Source organism: Anser brachyrhynchus (assembly GCF_964034855.1).
Source record: "Anser brachyrhynchus genome assembly, chromosome: 3".
In the NCBI taxonomy this organism is placed as follows: Eukaryota; Metazoa; Chordata; class Aves; order Anseriformes; family Anatidae; genus Anser; species Anser brachyrhynchus.
The window spans coordinates 73826545-73845158 of NC_137696.1; the positions used below are offsets into that span (position 1 = coordinate 73826545).

The 18614-nt window shown below is 41.7% G+C and overlaps 1 protein-coding gene across 5 annotated transcripts in view; it reads right to left on the bottom strand.

The window, feature by feature from the left end:
* Window positions 1–18614, bottom strand: part of LOC308192863 (dermatan-sulfate epimerase) — a 201412-nt gene that overhangs the window by 30229 nt on the left and 152569 nt on the right. Inside the window, exon 12 of one of the 5 annotated variants that reach the window (XM_080586857.1) lies at window positions 17903–17995. In XM_080586857.1, the coding sequence (XP_080442983.1) occupies window positions 17903–17995 (93 nt within the window). Of the gene's footprint in view, window positions 1–4895; window positions 5126–5187; window positions 5469–5514; window positions 5939–17902; window positions 17996–18614 lie in introns of those variants that run through there. The other 4 variants (XM_080586851.1, XM_080586854.1, XM_080586853.1 and 1 more) reach the window with 4 other exon arrangements.

Here is an 18614-nt window from a genome sequence, read left to right on the forward strand (position 1 = left end):
GACTAGGACTATTGTTGTAATAGTGCAGAAAAACAGAACAAAAGTTCCTGTAACAATTTGGGTGGTGAAAGACAATTAATCTGGCAGCTGCTACGAAGTACAGCTATTTCTGGCCCATGCAAGCAGACCCATTCAGCTGTCTGGAAGTGTGTAAACACTTGGGTTCAGGATATCAGAAACCATGCAGAAGGATTCCAGTGAAGGCAGCCCACCAGCTAAAAGCGAAACAGTGTCTCACAACGGGAAGTAGGCAAAGGAAGAGATTATTTGAGGTTACTGTGATCTACGCATGGATCAAGCAGAATTACAGCGCACAGTAAAAGCTGCAAAACGTTCGGAGCATGACTGCCAATAGGCAGGAGGTGCAAATAAAGGACAGAAAAAAATTAATCATACGTGTAAATCGGGAGAGGCAACTTTACTGCTGTCAAAATGAAGTTCCTCTTTTTGATTAATCCAGCCTACCCAAACTGTTGCACACCATGGAGCTTCCCTCACATTTCAGGTGACCGATTACAGCACCAGAGACTTCTGATACTGATGCTGGTGTTTCCATCTCTGACCTTAGTTTCTATCCTCTTTTCCAACTAATGCTTCTTTATTAATCTCGGTCTTTACTCCTCCAAATATCTGTAAAAGTTTTAAGTCCCCTGGCTTATTGTTCACCTCCACCGTGTACAATGAACAGTTTTAAACTTTCCTGCTTATTGTGATAACGGACCTTCATTCAATTGCCTCCAAGATGCTGGACATGAATGAATGGAGATGAATGTCCCAGATGCAGTTTTGTAAAACCAGTTCTTTCTCTCTGCGTATCTACACCTATCTACACACTTCAGCAGCTGAAGATATCAAGTAAGTATTTATATCCGTAAAGCATTTCTGCAGGATGTCATACAAACAAATGGGAATGTATCGTGCAACACATCCTTCACTTGCTATGGAATCAAAGCGCATTTTAACTGTTTCCATACCCGGGTAATGACTCAGTCTAGCACACAAAACTATAATAATTTTTACTTTTCATTTATGTTAATGTATACTGACAGCACATAGAAGCACCAGCAAAGACCAAAGACATTTATGTTAGTCAACTCACGAACATGAAAAGATTGCAAAACGAATGCCTCTGTGTTTGTGGACCTTAACTGCACCACCCTACCTGATAGCCACATCTCACAGATCAATATGCTGTTCTTTATTATCAGATGCACCTGACTTTTTCCAAGGTACAAAGTCAGAGAGACCATCAAATATATTGTCATGGGGCTCCTTCAGGGTGATTACTGTCTTACTGTCGCCAAGAACAGCCCTGCTATGAAGTGCCAAGTACATTTTCATGGAAAGAAGCCTCAAATGCAGATACAGATAAAGGTTATGCTACTCCTGCGAAACTTAGCTACTCAGTTGGGATTACCAAGTTGCTTGAGTAGGCTTCAACACAACCATAAACTTAATAGGCTAATCTTGAAATTTAGAATTGTGTAGTCTCATTTCTGACCTTGAGCTGTGCAGGCAGGGCTCTCGCAGAGCAACTGAGACCTTATAGACTGCATCAGTAGAAAAATGTAATGCACCACAGTCACAATGATCTGATTAAAAAGCTTTAAAATGATAGGACAGCCACAGATTTTTTTTCAAACAACTTTTAGGAATACTTTAATAGCTCTAAACAGCTACTTCATTAGAACACTTATGATGGCACACACAGTTTCCATCAAACATTCAGCATATTTACTATTTCTGAGAAAAGGCAACAACAACAAAAAAAGCAAGAACATAAACCAGGACAACTGTAGTAGAAGAACTCTAATGTTAAAATTAAGCCTACCTGCTACTGAAATACAATACCTACCTGAGTAAAACAACCAGAGTCCCTGCGATTCATTGTCTGTTCTGAATAAGGCTGTTGCCAATCTCTGTTGTACACTCTATGAGTCTAAGCAAGGTGGGCGGAAAAAGACCAAGCAAAGGTAATTTCAGGCTTAATAAATAATGGCCTTACTGTGCCTGGGCTTTAACACCTGACTGTGCCCCAACAACAGATGAAAGGGTGATGTCAGCATCTGACGGGAGAAGCTATTTCCAGTGCTCTGTCCTTCATGTGATCCCAAAAATGACCAGATCTCAGAGGTCAGGACTATGTTAACAACACCTTGCTTCTGCTAAACTTCTGATGACCAAGCACTAGTGAGAAAGGACCCATGTCACATCAGCAAAATTTAATTTTTCCTGACAGGTTTTAATGCAGGCTCTGCTCTGTTCCCATCCTGAGCAAATAACTGAGTCTGGAAAAAGTGCAGTGTACAAGGGTTTGGGGTTTTTGCTAATGAAGCAACTTCACACCTCACCATATCCGCATCGTGCTTAGCTGTGCTGACAGACACATACCATGGGTTTTGCAAGAGGAAGTTTTGAACCTGTGGAGTGAATGAATCCTTGTATAGGTGAGCAGAAACTTGACCTCCTGATTATAGTGAAGAAGTCGCGCCCTGAGCACATCTGGGACATCATCCCTGGACCATGTTCCTCCATGCTTTGGTACAAGGCTTATCCACCCAAACAGAGAAGCAGCTCAAAGGAAAGGCTTTCAATCAAATATTAAGCCTATTTATAATAAATACGTGGCTGCAGTTGTGAACACAAATTGGCACCATGTTGTAGTAACTTCAGGGGACTGAAGTTCAGCTCTTTTATCTAGATCAGCTGAATGGAAACAGCAAGGAAAGTGCAAACAGTCAGGACAAACTTGTGGCTGAAATATATTTGCCAATACAACTTGGTAAGTAAAAAGACATTCTCTTCTACTCTCCTGACTCGGATTATCAAGTCTAAACCAGGAAACGATGGTTACAGAAAGCTGTTTCCTTGTTTACATTTTTAATCTGCGCAGAGGGGAAAAAAAAAAAAAGGCTTTATTTGTTTCAAAATGTCCAGGAACAATAGCAGTAGTAACTAAACTTTTCTGCTTGTTTCTAGAGTATGTTGTGGGTGCCAGATGTGCAAGTTTCCAAACGCAGTCCTAGGAATGTGACTCAGTTTTAACTAAATGCAATCACTTCCATGAGAAGGGACACTTGAGTTGTACAGACTCATTGACATCCTCATCTGATCTCCGCTCTCACTGCTCAGACTGCCAGGTACTGATGGACGTGATGGATTTCTCCACCAGCAAATCAGATGGCTATGTTCATCCACAGCTCAACAGCTACCTGTTGATGGAAAAGACTTTCTACCACCACTGATCCAGGCTTTTTTATTTGGAGAAAAAAACAGAACAACTTTTTTGAAAAAGTGTATGTGCTTGCTGTTTGAGTACTTGAGAATGAGAAATGGAGCACACAGCGTTTGAGATGAGCCTTTAAGAAGTACCAAAACAGAACCACCACTCTAAACTAGCTTTCGGCTACTCCTCTTTACTTTATTGTAACTGCATTCAACCTATGAAAATCAAACCTAACATTCAGCCTGGTAATTAAACACATTTTCCTCTCCGCTATGATACAGAAATGCACTAAATACCTAGTTAGAGCATGTAAAATAAACTGTGATAACAGCTGAGCTCCCTTGGGCAACTAAAATCTCTCAGCTTTTACCATAAGAAGCCAATTATTTCTTCTGTATATTCTGTGACCGAAGTACTGGTTTTGGAAGAGATTGTACATGGCTATGGAATGACAAACCAGCACCCAGTGTCTTCTGAGGCCTGTATCCATGGCACAGGATACAGATATGTTTATAAACTATTCTCCTATCTTGCTCTTGTATCAAATAACAGCACTCTTTTTTTTTTTTCCTCTCATGGCAATGCAAGATTATGATAAGTATTCCAATACTTTAAGCAACAAAACCAAACTCTTATATTGAATAAGAAAATAAAATAGTATTTTGTTAAAGCACTAACAGTTCTTTCCCAATGAAACTGCCTACGATCAGTGTATTTTAGTTTTGCTTGCTAGTGAAGTTTACAGTTGGGAAAATCCCAATGCAGAACTTGTCTTTGCTGACTTCCTTTAAAATCTTTAACCAATGTAGGTCACAAAAGAAACACATATAAGCAGTGACACACAATAAAAGAATTCCTAGTTGGAACAATATTTAGCGCTTCTGTAGAAAAAAAATGCACCCAAGGATCTCCAAGTGGTTCTGAAAGAAATTCATTAAGCCTCTCAACACCTCCGTGAAGCGGGCGAGTGCATTTATCTGTTTTACGAGGGAGGAAGCAGAGACGTGGAGAGGTGGGGCGACTTGCCCAAGGCTACCCAGCAAGAGTCTTTCAGAGCAATAAGCACAATCTGAATTATTGATTCCCACTGCTGCCCTTCAGCTGCATTGTTCCCTTCTTGAAATACTGCGCTGAGTTACAATAATTGCTGGCAAGATAAACGTGATGTGGCAATTTTTAGCGGAGATTTGCGTTGCCTTTGTTTAGGCTACATTAAAACTTTAGCGTTAAGCTGCAACTGGTTTTCTCAGGGTGACCAAAACCCCCCAGCTCCTTGAGCAACATTTCCTCTATTTCATTCACAGCTGTAGCCACTTCTTACGCTGTCACTGCTCACGTCCAAGAAGGCAGCAGCTCCAGCTTGGAAAAAAAGAAGCAGGAAAACCTCGCAGCTTTACATTTTTTGGAGGTCAGCGAAGCGGCTGCATGCACCGATGTCAACCTGAGAGCCGGCGGAGGGGCACCGAGTGCGGGCGCCCCCCTGCACAAGGCCGGCTGGGCACCGCGAGTTACAGCAGCGACTTCCCCAGCAAAATAAAAATAAATAAATGAAAAATAAAGAAAGAAGAAGAAGGAGGAGGAGGAAAGCGGCAGGAAGTCGCACGGGGCAAATCCCCCTTTTCCTGCCCCTCGGCTTCCCCAGGCGCCAGACACGGGTGCCACCGCCTACCTTCCACGGGAGCGCGGCTGGGGGCTCAACTCATCGGCGGTGCCCCGGGGGGGCACGGGCAGGTGAAGCCGCTGCTCCCCAGGACGGCACCGGGACGGGGACCTGGACGCACTCACCCCGGCCCGGCTCGGCTCAGCTCTGTTCAGCCTCCTCAGCCACGGTTTCTCCCCCGGGGGCCAAGGGGGGGGGGGGGGGGGGAATGGGAGGGGGGTGCGTTTTTCAACTCAGGAAGAAAGTGGCTCCCCCCTCCCGCTCCACCCCCTCCTCCCCGCCCTCCGCCCGCCTTCCTTACCTCTCCCCGTCCTCCTCCTCCTCCTCTTCCTCCTCCTCCTCCTCGTCCCCCCGGCGGCCCCTCACGCCGTGGCAGCGCCGCAGCCCCGCTGTGCCCCCGCCGGGCTCGGGGAGCCCCCGGCCTCCTCCGGCCCCCCCCCCCCCCCCCCCCCCAGCGGGACCGAGGTGGGGAGAGCCGTCAGCGAAAAGCAAAGTACATATATATAAATAAATAAATAAATAAAAAGGAAATACGCGCCCGCCCCCCGACACCGAGTGTCGGCGGTGCGGTTTTGCGCAGAGATTGATGAAACCATCCGGGATGATCCAGCCGACACCCGGCTCTTACCGTGCTGCGCGCTGGGACCCCCCATGGGAAAGTTCCCACAAGGCAGCGAACAAAACGGCAATTTGCTAATCTGCTCCCCTAAGTATGGTGGGGCTATTTATATAAATGTTTCCCGTGTAAAGCAGAAATGCGAAACGCCGGGACCCTTCAAGCCAATCATCCAGACATTTTTTTTTTTTTTGAAGATATCTAGGAAAGTAATGCAAAAGACAACAAAACAAATGATCCTTTGGAACAGTTGTCTTTGCTTTCTTGGTCACTGTAACCAGGAAAAAGTATGAAACAAAGGATTTCAAATGTTCGTTGGCTTCAGAAAACTGAGCATGCTTTGTCATCTTCAGACTATTGGACTGGGATCAAAATAAAAATATTTACATGTGATACGGGTTGGGACGCAGTCCAGGTACCTGAGGTTTAGATTTCCCAAAGCTTGTTCTTTATTTTAAGTCAGCTTACTGGTGCTACTGAGTCACTCGGTGGCCTATAAGTGCTCAGTTCCCCTGCTCTGACAACGTTAAACTGCATTTTCTGAGGAGGATTTTAAACAGGATCTTCATGGTTTACTGCAGTGTGATTTCCTGCTGTTCTATAAAGATTAGCAAACTTGTAGAAACTAGGCAAAACAAAAAAAATACATTTATTTTTAATTCTTCTGTTGTATTTCCCAGCATTATCTATTGATGGTCGTAGCGTAAGGAATAGGGATCCACCAGCAGTCTCTGCAAACTCAGAGCAGTGCCAGAGCCTGGAATGAAGCCTTATGTTTTACCAGTAATGACATGCCTAAAAGCACAAAGTGCTTCGGTTTCAGTCATGCAAACACTAGATTAATCATTAGAAGATATGTTTCTAAACACCTATTTGAATAGTATTGTGCTATATTGCATTGATACTGCGGTTGTAAAATATCGATGTTTTGACATGCATGAGCATGAGGAGAGCTGCAAACCCCATCAGATGTGGCTCAGAGGGAAATTCTACTGGAATTTCCAAAATCATCAGGATGTCTAAAATGATGAGGAGGGAGGTGTCTACATACTGGTTGTACAACTGCATCATAAGGTATTTAAATGCACTGAGTATCTGATGCTGAGTAATACAGAATTAGACCTTGCACTTCTGAACAGCATAATTTGAAATCCTGGCCTTAGTCTGTGGTTGTGCCTATTTGCATTTCAGAGAAACTGCACTGTGCTGCTTTGTCACAACTGAGTACCTGGGCAAAGCACACTGTGGGTCCCACGTAGGCTGTGCAGTCAGGTTTATTTCTCATAGAGGATGTGTTGGGATATGCTTGGGACCTGCTCTGATGTGGAGCCTCTGCCTTATGTCTCCTTGTGTAAGATGGGGCTTGTGTAAAAAGAGAGCAAGATATTTCCTTTCTAGTTTAATTTCAGCATTGCCACTAATAATTTTCTTTTTACATCCTGCAGATGCTGTTTACTTCACCATCACCCCTACAATCAGGAAAGGTTTATTGCAGCATTTCTTAAGAATTCGTGAATTTTCCATTCATTTGTGTATAAACAGAAAAATTATTTATAAGACTCAGGAAAAAAATCCTTCTACCCTAAGCAAATAAAGTCTTAGCTGGACAACTGTATCCTGTTTCAGCCACCACACTGTATTTAAGATATGGACCATGTGGAGAGAGGAGAGAAATGAGAAAGATCCCAGGTCTAGCAAGCATTATGTACATGGGAAGACTGAAAAAAATAGCCTAAGGATGACAATCTGACTGGAGGAAGATATGACAACAGCCTTCAGCTACATAAAAGCTGCTGAAGAGAATAATCTCTTATCCACACACTCTGGGAGCAGCATGTATGTTGCTGTAAGAGAAATTTAAGTTAAATGGGAAAAACAACAAAAAAAGTATCTCTAAGTGTAAATAAAAGTTAAACTAACAGTAATAAATGGCATCGCTGTTGCCGAAGGCTTTTTAAGAACAGTTAAACATGTACTTAACAGGAATAGTTCAGTTCTAGAAAGTCTGATGGAGCTTGCCTTTAAGAGCAAGGTCATGACCACATGACCTGCAAGGTCCTTTCCAGTCCTGCTCTGTATGATTATGTTCAAAGTGCAACTTGCATAGGCACGTTTGTGTCTCCTCTCTGATCTTCCTATGCCCTTCACTTCTATAGCAATGGCTATAACCTGCTCTGCTAAGGCTGAGCGTCTCTATTTAGTGTGCCAGCCTTGTCACATACCAGTGAATTTGTTGCTGAGGGCAGAAAGGAGAAAATGATTAAATGGTATATGTATGGAGCAATGGTAATTAAATGATTGTAAAACAATTAAAAAATAAAGCTTCTGGAGCAGAAATTCTGGCTGGTATATACCTAACCCTTCCTTAAACATTAAATGTGTCGTGCGCTTTTGTTCTATGGTTGGCCAATAAACCACCTCTGATGTAGTCTCATCAGACTCCCTTTATAACTTCAGAGAAAAGTAAGTACTTTCAGAACAGAATTCGTCTGACCTGTTTAGGACGTCTTCTTTAGGACATGATGAATCATGCCCCTGAGCTGCTTATTCTTACCACCAACACTAAAGTTGGTTTAAATGACTGACTCAGTAACATATCATCATACGATTTTCACTCTCATGGTACTTCTGTCCCTGAAGTCTCTCATTCTGTCTCTGCTCTCAAATATCAGAAGCCTTTATTATTTATTCCTTTCTCCTTCTCCTTCTCCTTCTCCTTCTCCTTCTCCTTCTCCTTCTCCTTCTCCTTCTCCTTCTCCTTCTCCTTTTCTTCTCAGAAAAATCCCACTGAGATTAATAAATTTTGTAGCTATCATTTCCTGAAGTTACATCATGCAACAGTGAAACATATAGCAAATTGACATTTCAGGTGGCATTGCTCCAGAAAGGATTTAGGAGAGGAGTTATGTTTACCTTTTGGATTTGAAGACCATTGACTTGGCTAGTTCTGCAGTGCATGTTCCATGGAAATTGTTTGAAAACCCTTCAGGTCAGAGACTGTTCTGCTCATACGTCACATGCTCTTTATTTATTTTTCCTTGGCCTTTATGACAAGCAATGTTACTAGGAACAGGAAATGCCTGGTGCCTTGAAAATGAGCCAAATGTACATGGGAGAGGTAGCCCCATTCCAGGAATGACAGTTTTTTTAGTGAACACACAGAGAAGTCACTGTCTTAGACGCGTAAGCCTGAAATGTATATCTTCCAAAAGTCCAGCAGTGATCTTGACATCTATCCTTTTTTCCCCCTCAGAGTAAATAATGTTTGAGAAGTGACAGTTTCCAAGATGGCCCTGTGGACAGCTGGCTTAGAGACCAGAGAGAAGGGTGCTAGGTGCAGACAAGGAAGGAGCACTTTATTTCACTGCTGCGCTGCCCAGCTGGACCAGGAGGAGGTGAAGGGGCAGCAACCCTCAGTGCTGTGCTACGGCAGTGAGAAAGGGAGACAGCAGGGTGACATGAAGCCAGTGATGGAGGGCCCACCCTTCCTGAAGGAGACATGAAATGCCTGCTGATGATTTGTACATTTTAAAGCCTTTGGTTCTTACTTAGTTGTGAAAATGTGGGGATGTTGTGCTTTTCTTTAGGACTGAAGATGCTAGCTTACAGAGGGAAGCTGTATGTCTTTCTGTCTGTTTCACATACACAGTCTTGGCCATTTTTATCTTTCTTCCTTCCAAGCCTATGCAACAGCAATTCTTCTCCTTTTATTTTTCTTTTTTTTCTTTTTTTCAAGTACCTCCCTCTCTATGAAGTCCTATTCTGTGTGAAGTGTTCCGTCCCTAATTTCCATGTGAGAGACACTTCTACTTTTCTTATTAAGTGACAAAACTCTTCAAATGAAAAGAGAGAAAAATACAAAATTCTCCAGATTCTTTCACTAATTCCCCAAAACAATTGATTTTCTTATAACTGTAACCCTTGTGTTCCCTTCAGCTCTCATGTCCAGATGTGATGATTTCTGAGCTCAGCTTTGTGAGCTGAAATCTTTAGTACAAGAGCATTAGGCCAGCCTCTTCTTGTCGCTGAACTGCAGAACTGCAAATCTGCATCCTTGCACAATGCTCACCCTGCCCTCCTTGGTCTGGGCTGCTCGGCCCAGTGGTTCCCCCTGGACTGTATTAGTGCCACATGAAGGGAGCTCTAATTTTCAAAACTTATCCTAATTGCAGACTCATGTGGGGAAATGTTGGCTATGTCCTCTTTTCCAGGCAGGGTGTGGACCAGACAGTTTTAGTTGTTACTACTATGTCCTTCAAGTTTATGAGAGTATTGCGTGATTCATACCATTTACTACTCGGGGATTTGGGGCTCTGGCTCGCTGTGCAGGCAATGGGCAGAAATAGACACAGGTCCAAAACTAAGTAATTGAAAGGAGTGGCCTGAAATCAGCCCTGAGAATCAGAAAGAATTGGAAATCTGGAAATCTTTTCTAAGCTTGCTAAGATACCTTTCTGGTTACGGCGCACGTAGTGTGGTGCAAAGCAATTTCTTTCACAGGAACATCTAGCCAGGTGCTTCTTAGGGTCTATCAGGTGCCAGGTACAGTCATGGGATTGGAAGAATACCAATAAATGCTTCTCCTTCCTCCGTCTTCTGCTACATCTACACACTGGAAATGCTTCTCTCTGTCCCACAGATATCTTTTACTCCTTTACATGTCCAAAGTACCAGTGCTGTAGCTGGAAGGGGAAGGCACCAGCTGTGTTTCCTAAACAGCTCTTCTTTGTATGTAAATGGAACATCTTTCTCTGCTTTACATTTCCTTTCTTTCCCTCTTTCTAGCTCTCACCATGTGTTCAGACGGGTTTAGCCTGAGGCCAGCAGACAGTCAGATCAGAAAAAATTCCTTCAGATTTCTTAGTGAATGGGGAGATGCAACACCTGTTACCTCAGCAAGGAGAGGTAACACACTGGTGAGCGGAGACAGACCCATGGTCCTCAGACATCTCTGGCAGATAGCAGCCATAAAGCAGGTACACAGATGCTTATTGTGAAACACCAGAGAAGACCTCTTTGCAATAAAAATAAGATCTATCATCTGGTGTCTGTCTTACAGCAGCAGAGTCTATTATGGTGACTGTAGGACAATATCAGTTTTACCACATTTGCATTGCTGTAGACATCAACTGTATTTAGGTTTATCTCCACCTAGCAGCTGCCACATTCCCTCACTGTCCTGCTCCTTTAGCACTTGCCCCTTCCTTTTCTCTTATGACAATTAGAACAGGCTGGAGTGGGGGGACCCAGCACCATATGACTTTTCATTCAGCCGAACTTGTTGTTACTTTATGTTCTCAAATATGTTGATCTCTCTCAACATGTCAACATCTTTCCTTCCAAATTTCTGCGGTGTTATAAACTGAGCAGTATCCCCAGGGGAGAGCAAACCATTAATGCTCATACCGAGAGAAACCTTCAACAGACAGGCTTCATCAGTCCTCCCTTAGAGCCGACAGCCACATTCTCCCTCTCTGGATGCCAGATATGTTGCAATAATGTTTTCCATTTGTGACACACTGTTTTCAATGAATGGAATTTTTAAAGCTTGAATCCACCTATTTTATGGAGTCACCCGATATGTGGAAAGCCAAGCAGACAACTAAACAACTGCAGGAATTCATAAAAATTCTTAAAAGTTGCCTACTTTCCCTCCGAGCCCCAGAACTTGCGTTTCATTCTCCCATGTCTCTCTCTTCCTCCTGACGCTAGAGATGTGTCAACGAAAAAGGTGTGGCTTAGAGATTGCAGTTGAACGGTTGCTGAATCTCCATTTCTCTTCATAATCATCTCACTTTGGTTTGCTGCGAGCCAGTAACCGCCAAGACTCCAAGGTGGGATATTGGATCAAAAACAAACACAAACACAGGCACTAGAAACTCATTTCAGGAACTCTATTTACAGATAATGCTACTAATAATAACAAAAAACATAATAATGGAGCCCAACAACTATATATGCATACATATATATATATACATACACATGCTTTTTACAGTAATTTTAATATCACCTTAATTACAGTCATATTAATGGTTGTTATCAAATCTGTTTTCTGAAATTCACACAATTGTTTTCTGTTTACTTTTTTTTTTGTTACTACTGATCTAGAGATTTTCCTGCTTGCTGCCTAAAAGTGATGAGTTTATTTAACTGACATAAAAAACAACAACAAAAAAGTAGAAACAACCCCTCCCCCGCTCCTATGAAATGCAGATAATTCCCTGAATTCCTTGGGTTCTGGGTTCTCTGGTCATGGAGTCCTTGCCCTTATTTGCTGTCAGTTTATATGTATATATGAGTGGGCATTCATACCCTTTCTCTGGACAGCTTTGAGGGAGAAAACGGGCATAAAAGTTTTCTGCTGCTCTTGGTTTCCAACACTGTTGCAGCTGCTTCAATAGCAGCCCTCCAGTAGGTGTTTCTAAAGCGTTGTGCAGTATAAGACAAACAGTTGTTTTCTCTCCATTTCATAACATCATTTTCACAAAATTTATGGTGTCATCTTCTTTCTCCGGACTAATATAATTTGTAGATTGCTCAGCACCCACTTGAATTCTTAATGTGGGCCTGAGGCCCCAGGGAACTGTGGTGCAAGAAAACTGCAATTCTCAGGAACTATTTTGAGATATGGCAAGAAAAGAGTTACTATATTCACCTAGATACTTTTATTCTTCAGTGCTGGTGGAGCCTTTAAAAGTTGATATTTTAAATATAAATTTATTAAGCACATGGAGTCACAGTTTTCAGAGTTGCATTTGTGTTGTGACATAACAAGCCCTACTGAATGTTAATGGACTTGTTTTGTTTTCCCAAAAGATACCCTCAGGATACCACTCACAAATTTTGGACAAGAATATCTCTTTTTTTTTTTTCCTGTTTTTTTTTTTCCATCCTGTATACAGTGTAAGATATTTTGTGATTGTTTTCTTCACTCTTAAAAGGACCGTAAGTTCTTCAACCTTTTAAGAGGAGAAGATCAAATTGAGTGTTTTATACAACCACTCAACATTTAGTAGTCAACTGGAAATATAAATGCCTTCCTGTCTGAGGGAACTGTCTCTGTCTGGGCCATCTGATCTGTGGTGGGTGCACAGCCTGCTATTCTACTTGTGCCGCTGCCATTTTGTGCCTTGCACCGTCTAATTTGCAAAAGGATGGAAGGCATAACATGGTTTTGAAGTGGCTCAGACGGTTTCTCACCTCAGTGCAAGTATTTAAAAGCTGTTATAGCCATGTGTGAGAGAACGACGTGTGAGCTCTGGCAGTGTGAGTGGGAAGCACGAGGGACTTTTAGCACAGTTTTGATTAAATCGGTTTAGCTACAGTGGGGGCAGAAGTTAGACGCGGTGATTCAGATGTTTGCCCTTCTGTGAACTGTGACATCTGGTCAGCTTCAAAACCTCTGTGGTCTTGCCATGCTTGTCAGAGAACTGCTGTGGGTACCCAGCTCATCCTGAAAAGATTTCCCTTAGACCTTCATTCTACATTCAAGAAAATGACTAGTCACGCTGGCCACAACACTAGTCCATTGACCTGCACACAGGAATCCCCAGTTTTTGCCCTGTAAAGGTGTTGGCAAGCTTTTCAAGCTGGACATCTCCAAGTCTGTTTAACTTCCTGGATTCCATCTTATTTTGGCCCTCATCCATGCTCAGATTTCAAGTAAGCATTTCTACTTATAATAGTTACGGAAAAGCAAGATTTGTTCCTTTCACTGAAATCTTTCTGAAGACAACCTCCTTTCTTTTTTTTTTTTTTTTTGTACATTTTTTTCTCTCCTGTGAGTCACTGTGGAGGTTTGATGTTGCGCTTACTATGAACTGCAGAAAACAGAGTTCCAGGAAACAGGACTGGTAACGGGATTGAGCCTTTTCCTGGGGGCCTGCGTGGCTGCTGGAAGGGGTGGTTCTTGGGTGGTTGCTAATAACCAAAAAGGTTGTCTGTGGCTGCAGCATTATCACCATTTTTGCATAGTACTGTCCTTATTTCTAAACCTTACTTTCTGAGGAACTTTCTCTGCTATAAAACATCAATATTGTGTACAAAAGCACGCTTTACATTTACTGTATTTTTGTTCTCTGTGGTGGCAAAAAAACATTGACATTGAAGGTCATCCATTATGTTATGACTGTTGGCACCTCCATAGAAATCTATATGTTCTTACACTCTGCTGCCATCTGACTTGATATGATTTAATGTATGTTTGGCCCCAGGAGGAAAGACTTAAAAGCTGAAGCTACAATATTTACTTGGTATGTGATTGGACAAGTCACAGCCAAGCACTTTTCAAACAACGCCACTGTGAGGAATGTAGAATCACATTGATAGTAAGAAAGGATGATTACTAATTTATATTATTCCACACAGTTAGAAAATGTGACTGTACAACCGTAGGAAAGAGAACCCCTCCAATGCCAGGCTGGAAACAATTTGTTTTGATAGGGCAATAGGTGTTGGCCCTACCCCACACCTCCCTCAGGTTAGATTAGGACTCCTGGGAAGAAAACCTAGTCTTCTGCAGGAGAATGACGTTTCACAGGAAAACAGAAGTGAATGGTTTTGAATTAGAGCAGTCTCGGTTGTGGTATGTGGCAACTCAGCCTTTACTGAGGGTAGCATGGTCTGCAACCTGGTTGTGGCCAGATCTGACAGACGGAGTCCTTCCTCACCCCAGAAGACCTGCCCACTGCATGCCTGTGTCAGAACCCCTCTTTTTGTGTTATCATGTCCCTGTTTAATGGTATTTCCCCAGGTAGGTTAGTTCTCTAGCTGTCATGCCCACCAGGGCAACATCTAGTTGCTACTTGCAGGTTTAAATCAGTTTTAGGATTGCTGCTTTCTGGTGCCTACCATCAGTGTGGTTATCTCAAGCACGACTTACCCAAGCAAAGAGATTTTACTAGGAATTCCCAGAGGAATTGCTCCAGTACTGCTGCCTTGGGCTTCGGGCAGCTGTGGGACTCAGCCAAGGTAAAGAGCCTCCAGCAGCCTCGGCGAGGCCCGTGTCTAGCAGTGCCCTGGGTCTACCACAGAGATAAGCTATCTGCATTTGTTTGTTTAACTTTTACTCGCTGGGGATTAAGAAGCCTTTATTTTCCAGGATCAAGTCCTGTTCAGGAAATGCTTACAGTGGACTCTGCTCTCTATCAAAGCAAAAGTTTCCTATAGGTACTAAAGGTATTACTTTATTAAAGGTATTAATTTATACCAGGTTTTGTTTGATTTATTTATCTGTTATTTTGAGTAGGTCAAGTTTGGCTTTGTTGGAGGCTGCAGCACTGACCTCTCCTTGCACTGATTTAGAATGACCTAGTCCCCCTTTTTTTCTTTCTGCTGTTCAGCTGTAAAGTAAATTCAGAAAACACACACACATATATATATATTTTTTTTTCCCCAGAAATAAATTCTCTTTATTTTAAAGTTACAACATGTACCAAAAGCAGATGCCAAAAGAGAATTGTTAGTCATTTCAGGTTTATGCCAAACTGTCTTTCAGGGCTATATAAACAGACATGTTGTGTTTAATGAATCTTTTCAACTTTATAGCTCCCTGCCAGGAATTAAGATACTTTTGCAGGCACTTCAGCCATCTTTCTGTCAATGGCCTCTCTCAGCAGAATCCAAGATAATATGTATGAGATTTTCAAGTCTTCAAATTGAAAAAGAAAAAAAAAAAAAAGAGAGAAAGAAGCAAAGGTCATGTCTTTGCAGTGTCTTGATCAATGTGGCCAGCTCTACCGATTTTCTGCCGTCAGCATTTCTTCTCGCTGGTCTCCGTGCCGGATCCATTCCCAAGAGCTGCCCAGTCGCTGCAGCACCAGTGGCCCTCCTGGACGTCCTCCGTTGCTGGCCTCCACTCCTGCAGTTGCTCAGGCAGCCAGGCTCCATCAGCACTGCTGAGCACGTGGCAACTTTTCAAGCTGGTGGCTGAGTCAAAAATACTGGGACGACAAATATTTTTGCAAAGACCAGAAAAATTGTCTGGCTTTATGAAACCTTTTCATTCAACCTAAACAAAACTGTTCTGATTCATTTTGGAGGGCTTTATAATAAGACCTGTAATATCTTCTGAGACTCTTTAATAAGAGTCTTTAATAAGAGTCCTTAAGTACTGATTTCATAGGAACTCTGATTTTTTTTTTTTTGGCAAACACTTCAACAATTTTTCCTAACTCTTTCTGCAACCTCAGACACATGGAGTTATGCTTACAGTAGCTGTTTGTTGTTAACTTCTTTCTCTGTTAGTGAGTGATCCTTCTGGCAGGAAATATAAATGGCAAGTGACAGCATTGGACAGAAGTGGGTTCTGCCACTGCACAGCTAAATCTGAATATTTATTTTTGCTAGTAAGGTTTGTGTTCAGACTTAGAATCTGTCACCTTTCTACTAAAAAAAAAAAAAAAGTGAGATGCCAGGAATCAGGGACTTAGCTGGTTTTCATTTTTGTTAGGCATTAAATTTTAATTAATTTTCTTAAAAAAAAAAAAGGAAAAAAAAACAACCTCTAAAAATCAATTTCAAATTCAGAACAACAAAAGCATAAGGCTACACAATATTGGTTTGGACTGCAACCTGGTTAGAAATTATTTGCAAAGGATTACTTGATTCAGGTCAGAACTTCAAATGATGCTATAATCAGGGATCTGAGATTTTAATCTGAGTCTTTCTCTGCTCTGTGCAAATCATACCCTTATGTTGAGACAGATTTGTGGCCCAAGATGTTGATGCTAATTGAAATATTTCAAAATAAACACAAGCGTTTTACTTATTGTTACTTTCTTAAGTCAAACATTTTCAGCCTATTGTTTATGAGGAGGAATGACACTTTCATTTTCCTTCCTCACCCACCTTGTTTAAAGAAAATTTTGCTCAATTTTTCTTTCCCATCTGTTTTATTTTTCCCTTTTGAAAAACAATGCTAACTGTTAGACTGGAAAAGTTGCATATCACTCATAAGTATGCAGGAATTTTAAAACAACATCCCTATATAAGTGAAACAAAGGTAGGAAAATATATGGATACAAAGACTGGTATCTCTGAAATGAGGCAGAATGGTGTTTGTGTCTGCTCCTGATACAAAATACTTTAACTGGTGAAGCTGCAAAAATAGTGACCTTTGATGACACAAGTTAGGAGTTACTACAAGTCAAATACATTCTGAGAATTTTATGGGCCTAAGAAAGTAACATCTTATTGTGGGCTTTTCTTGAAGCAAAGAAAAAAGTTTCTGTGCATTGTTCTTTAAACTTGGAGGGAAATGAATTCAAAATTTTGCCACCTTAGTTTTCCTGGACCAAACTGCTGACTAAGCAAATGTGTTGGACATATTTTTGCACTGGTCAGCCTCTGCTACATGCCAAAGGTTCCCTGATCAAGACGTTGGAGAACCATGTCTTTGGAGTGAATCCACAGAGAACAGGATGCCTGCTTGTCTAAATGAGCTGATAAGAAAACACATATTCAGCCTACGCCTTGAGTCTCTCTTCTCTTCTGGGCTTAGGCTGCACTTAGCAAAGGCAGATGGAGGCAGCTTGGTGCTCTATCCTTCCTACTCCTGGAAGAGTTTTCCAGAAAGGTGGAAAATGTGGGTTTGAGGCCACTCCAGCTGAAAAGGGTACTGTACATGGGTTTCCCTTATTCTGCAGAACAGCTCTGACATTGAGGTACTGGAGGCTAGAGAAGGAGGAGTCATGTAGAGAATATTACTGCTGAAAAAGTGGTTAGGCACTTTCAGGAATACAGAGCATGAGCCCAAGGTTTTCAGGACTATAATTCTGTATTTAGCTGCCAAAATTCCATTCAAGTCTCTTTTCGGCTACGATGCGTCTTTCTCTTCGGGCCTCGGTATTTCCACACCTCCAAGAACAGTCACAGTACTTTTCTTCTTTATTCAGATAGCGAGAAAATAAATTCATCAGAGCTTGCAAAACATTGATCTACTGTGATAACCTGGGCTCTCCAGTGTAACTCTTAATGGGATATGGTTGAGGGTCTAATTTCATGTCTTTCCTGGGACTTACAGCAGCAACAACACCACCTTGAATAGCCATAGCACAGAAAATATCCTTGAAAATTTAGAATGTAACTTGGGACAAGTTATTAACAGAATATTTCTCTTAAAGCATTTGGGCAGTGCATGGAAAAAGCCAGTAACTGTGTTGAAAGGTAGTGGTGGTAAGGGGATTTACAGTGAAGTAGGCATTGCTCACCTGTCCCAGCTGGATTAGAGAAACAAGGGAAACACAAGTCTACACAGCAGTCTGCTTTAATCCATCATTCCATTTTATGAAGCATCAAACACCATTTTCACCAATGAGCACTTGATAGCAGTTAAGAAAGGACCACAGGGTTATTTAAGAAAAGCCAACAACCTATTTCATAGTCACTGACTCCTCACTTGTCAGCAGGGCTCTTGGAGGGCTTGGATAGTACCCAGCAGTTCCTGAGCTATTTGAGGAAAATCGTGTAAATCTATAATCCAGTGGTAAATCTGAAAGATAGAAATATACCACATCTGATTAGCAGCACAGTCCATATCACATAAAAAATAAGCCTAGAGTGAACAGCAGTGTTTCTTAAGCCCTTGAGCTCTTTGCTTACTGGTATTAGAACTCAATCAGATTGCATGATTACATATTTATTTGACATCTTCAGCTGTCCAAAGACTTTCAGAGTTTACTCAACTGCAGTAAAGGATATTCATCTCCTTCATTGCTGAAATAATGTTAGTCATAGAAAATGATTAAAATGATTAGACCAATGCTTAAAAATTAAACAAAATTCTTCATTAGCCTAGATGGAATTTTCCCACTAAAACAGTTTCAAGTTCTTCAAGTTACCTTCTCTTTTATCTCAGCAGTCTACTCATGAGGGCTACATTTAAACCTTTTTATTTTTTTATTTTTTATTTTTATTTTGTGTGTGTATGTGTTTGACTATTGTAGCAAGATTCCCAAAAGGCACCCACTCTTGGACTTTCTTGCCATCCACTGTTAACACCATCATTTTGTGTCAAATGTTCCTAGAAATGTGCACTTGTAACTCAGCATACTCATCACTTCCAGTCCATAAAAAAAACACTGAATGTATTTAAACAGTTCTGAACAGTC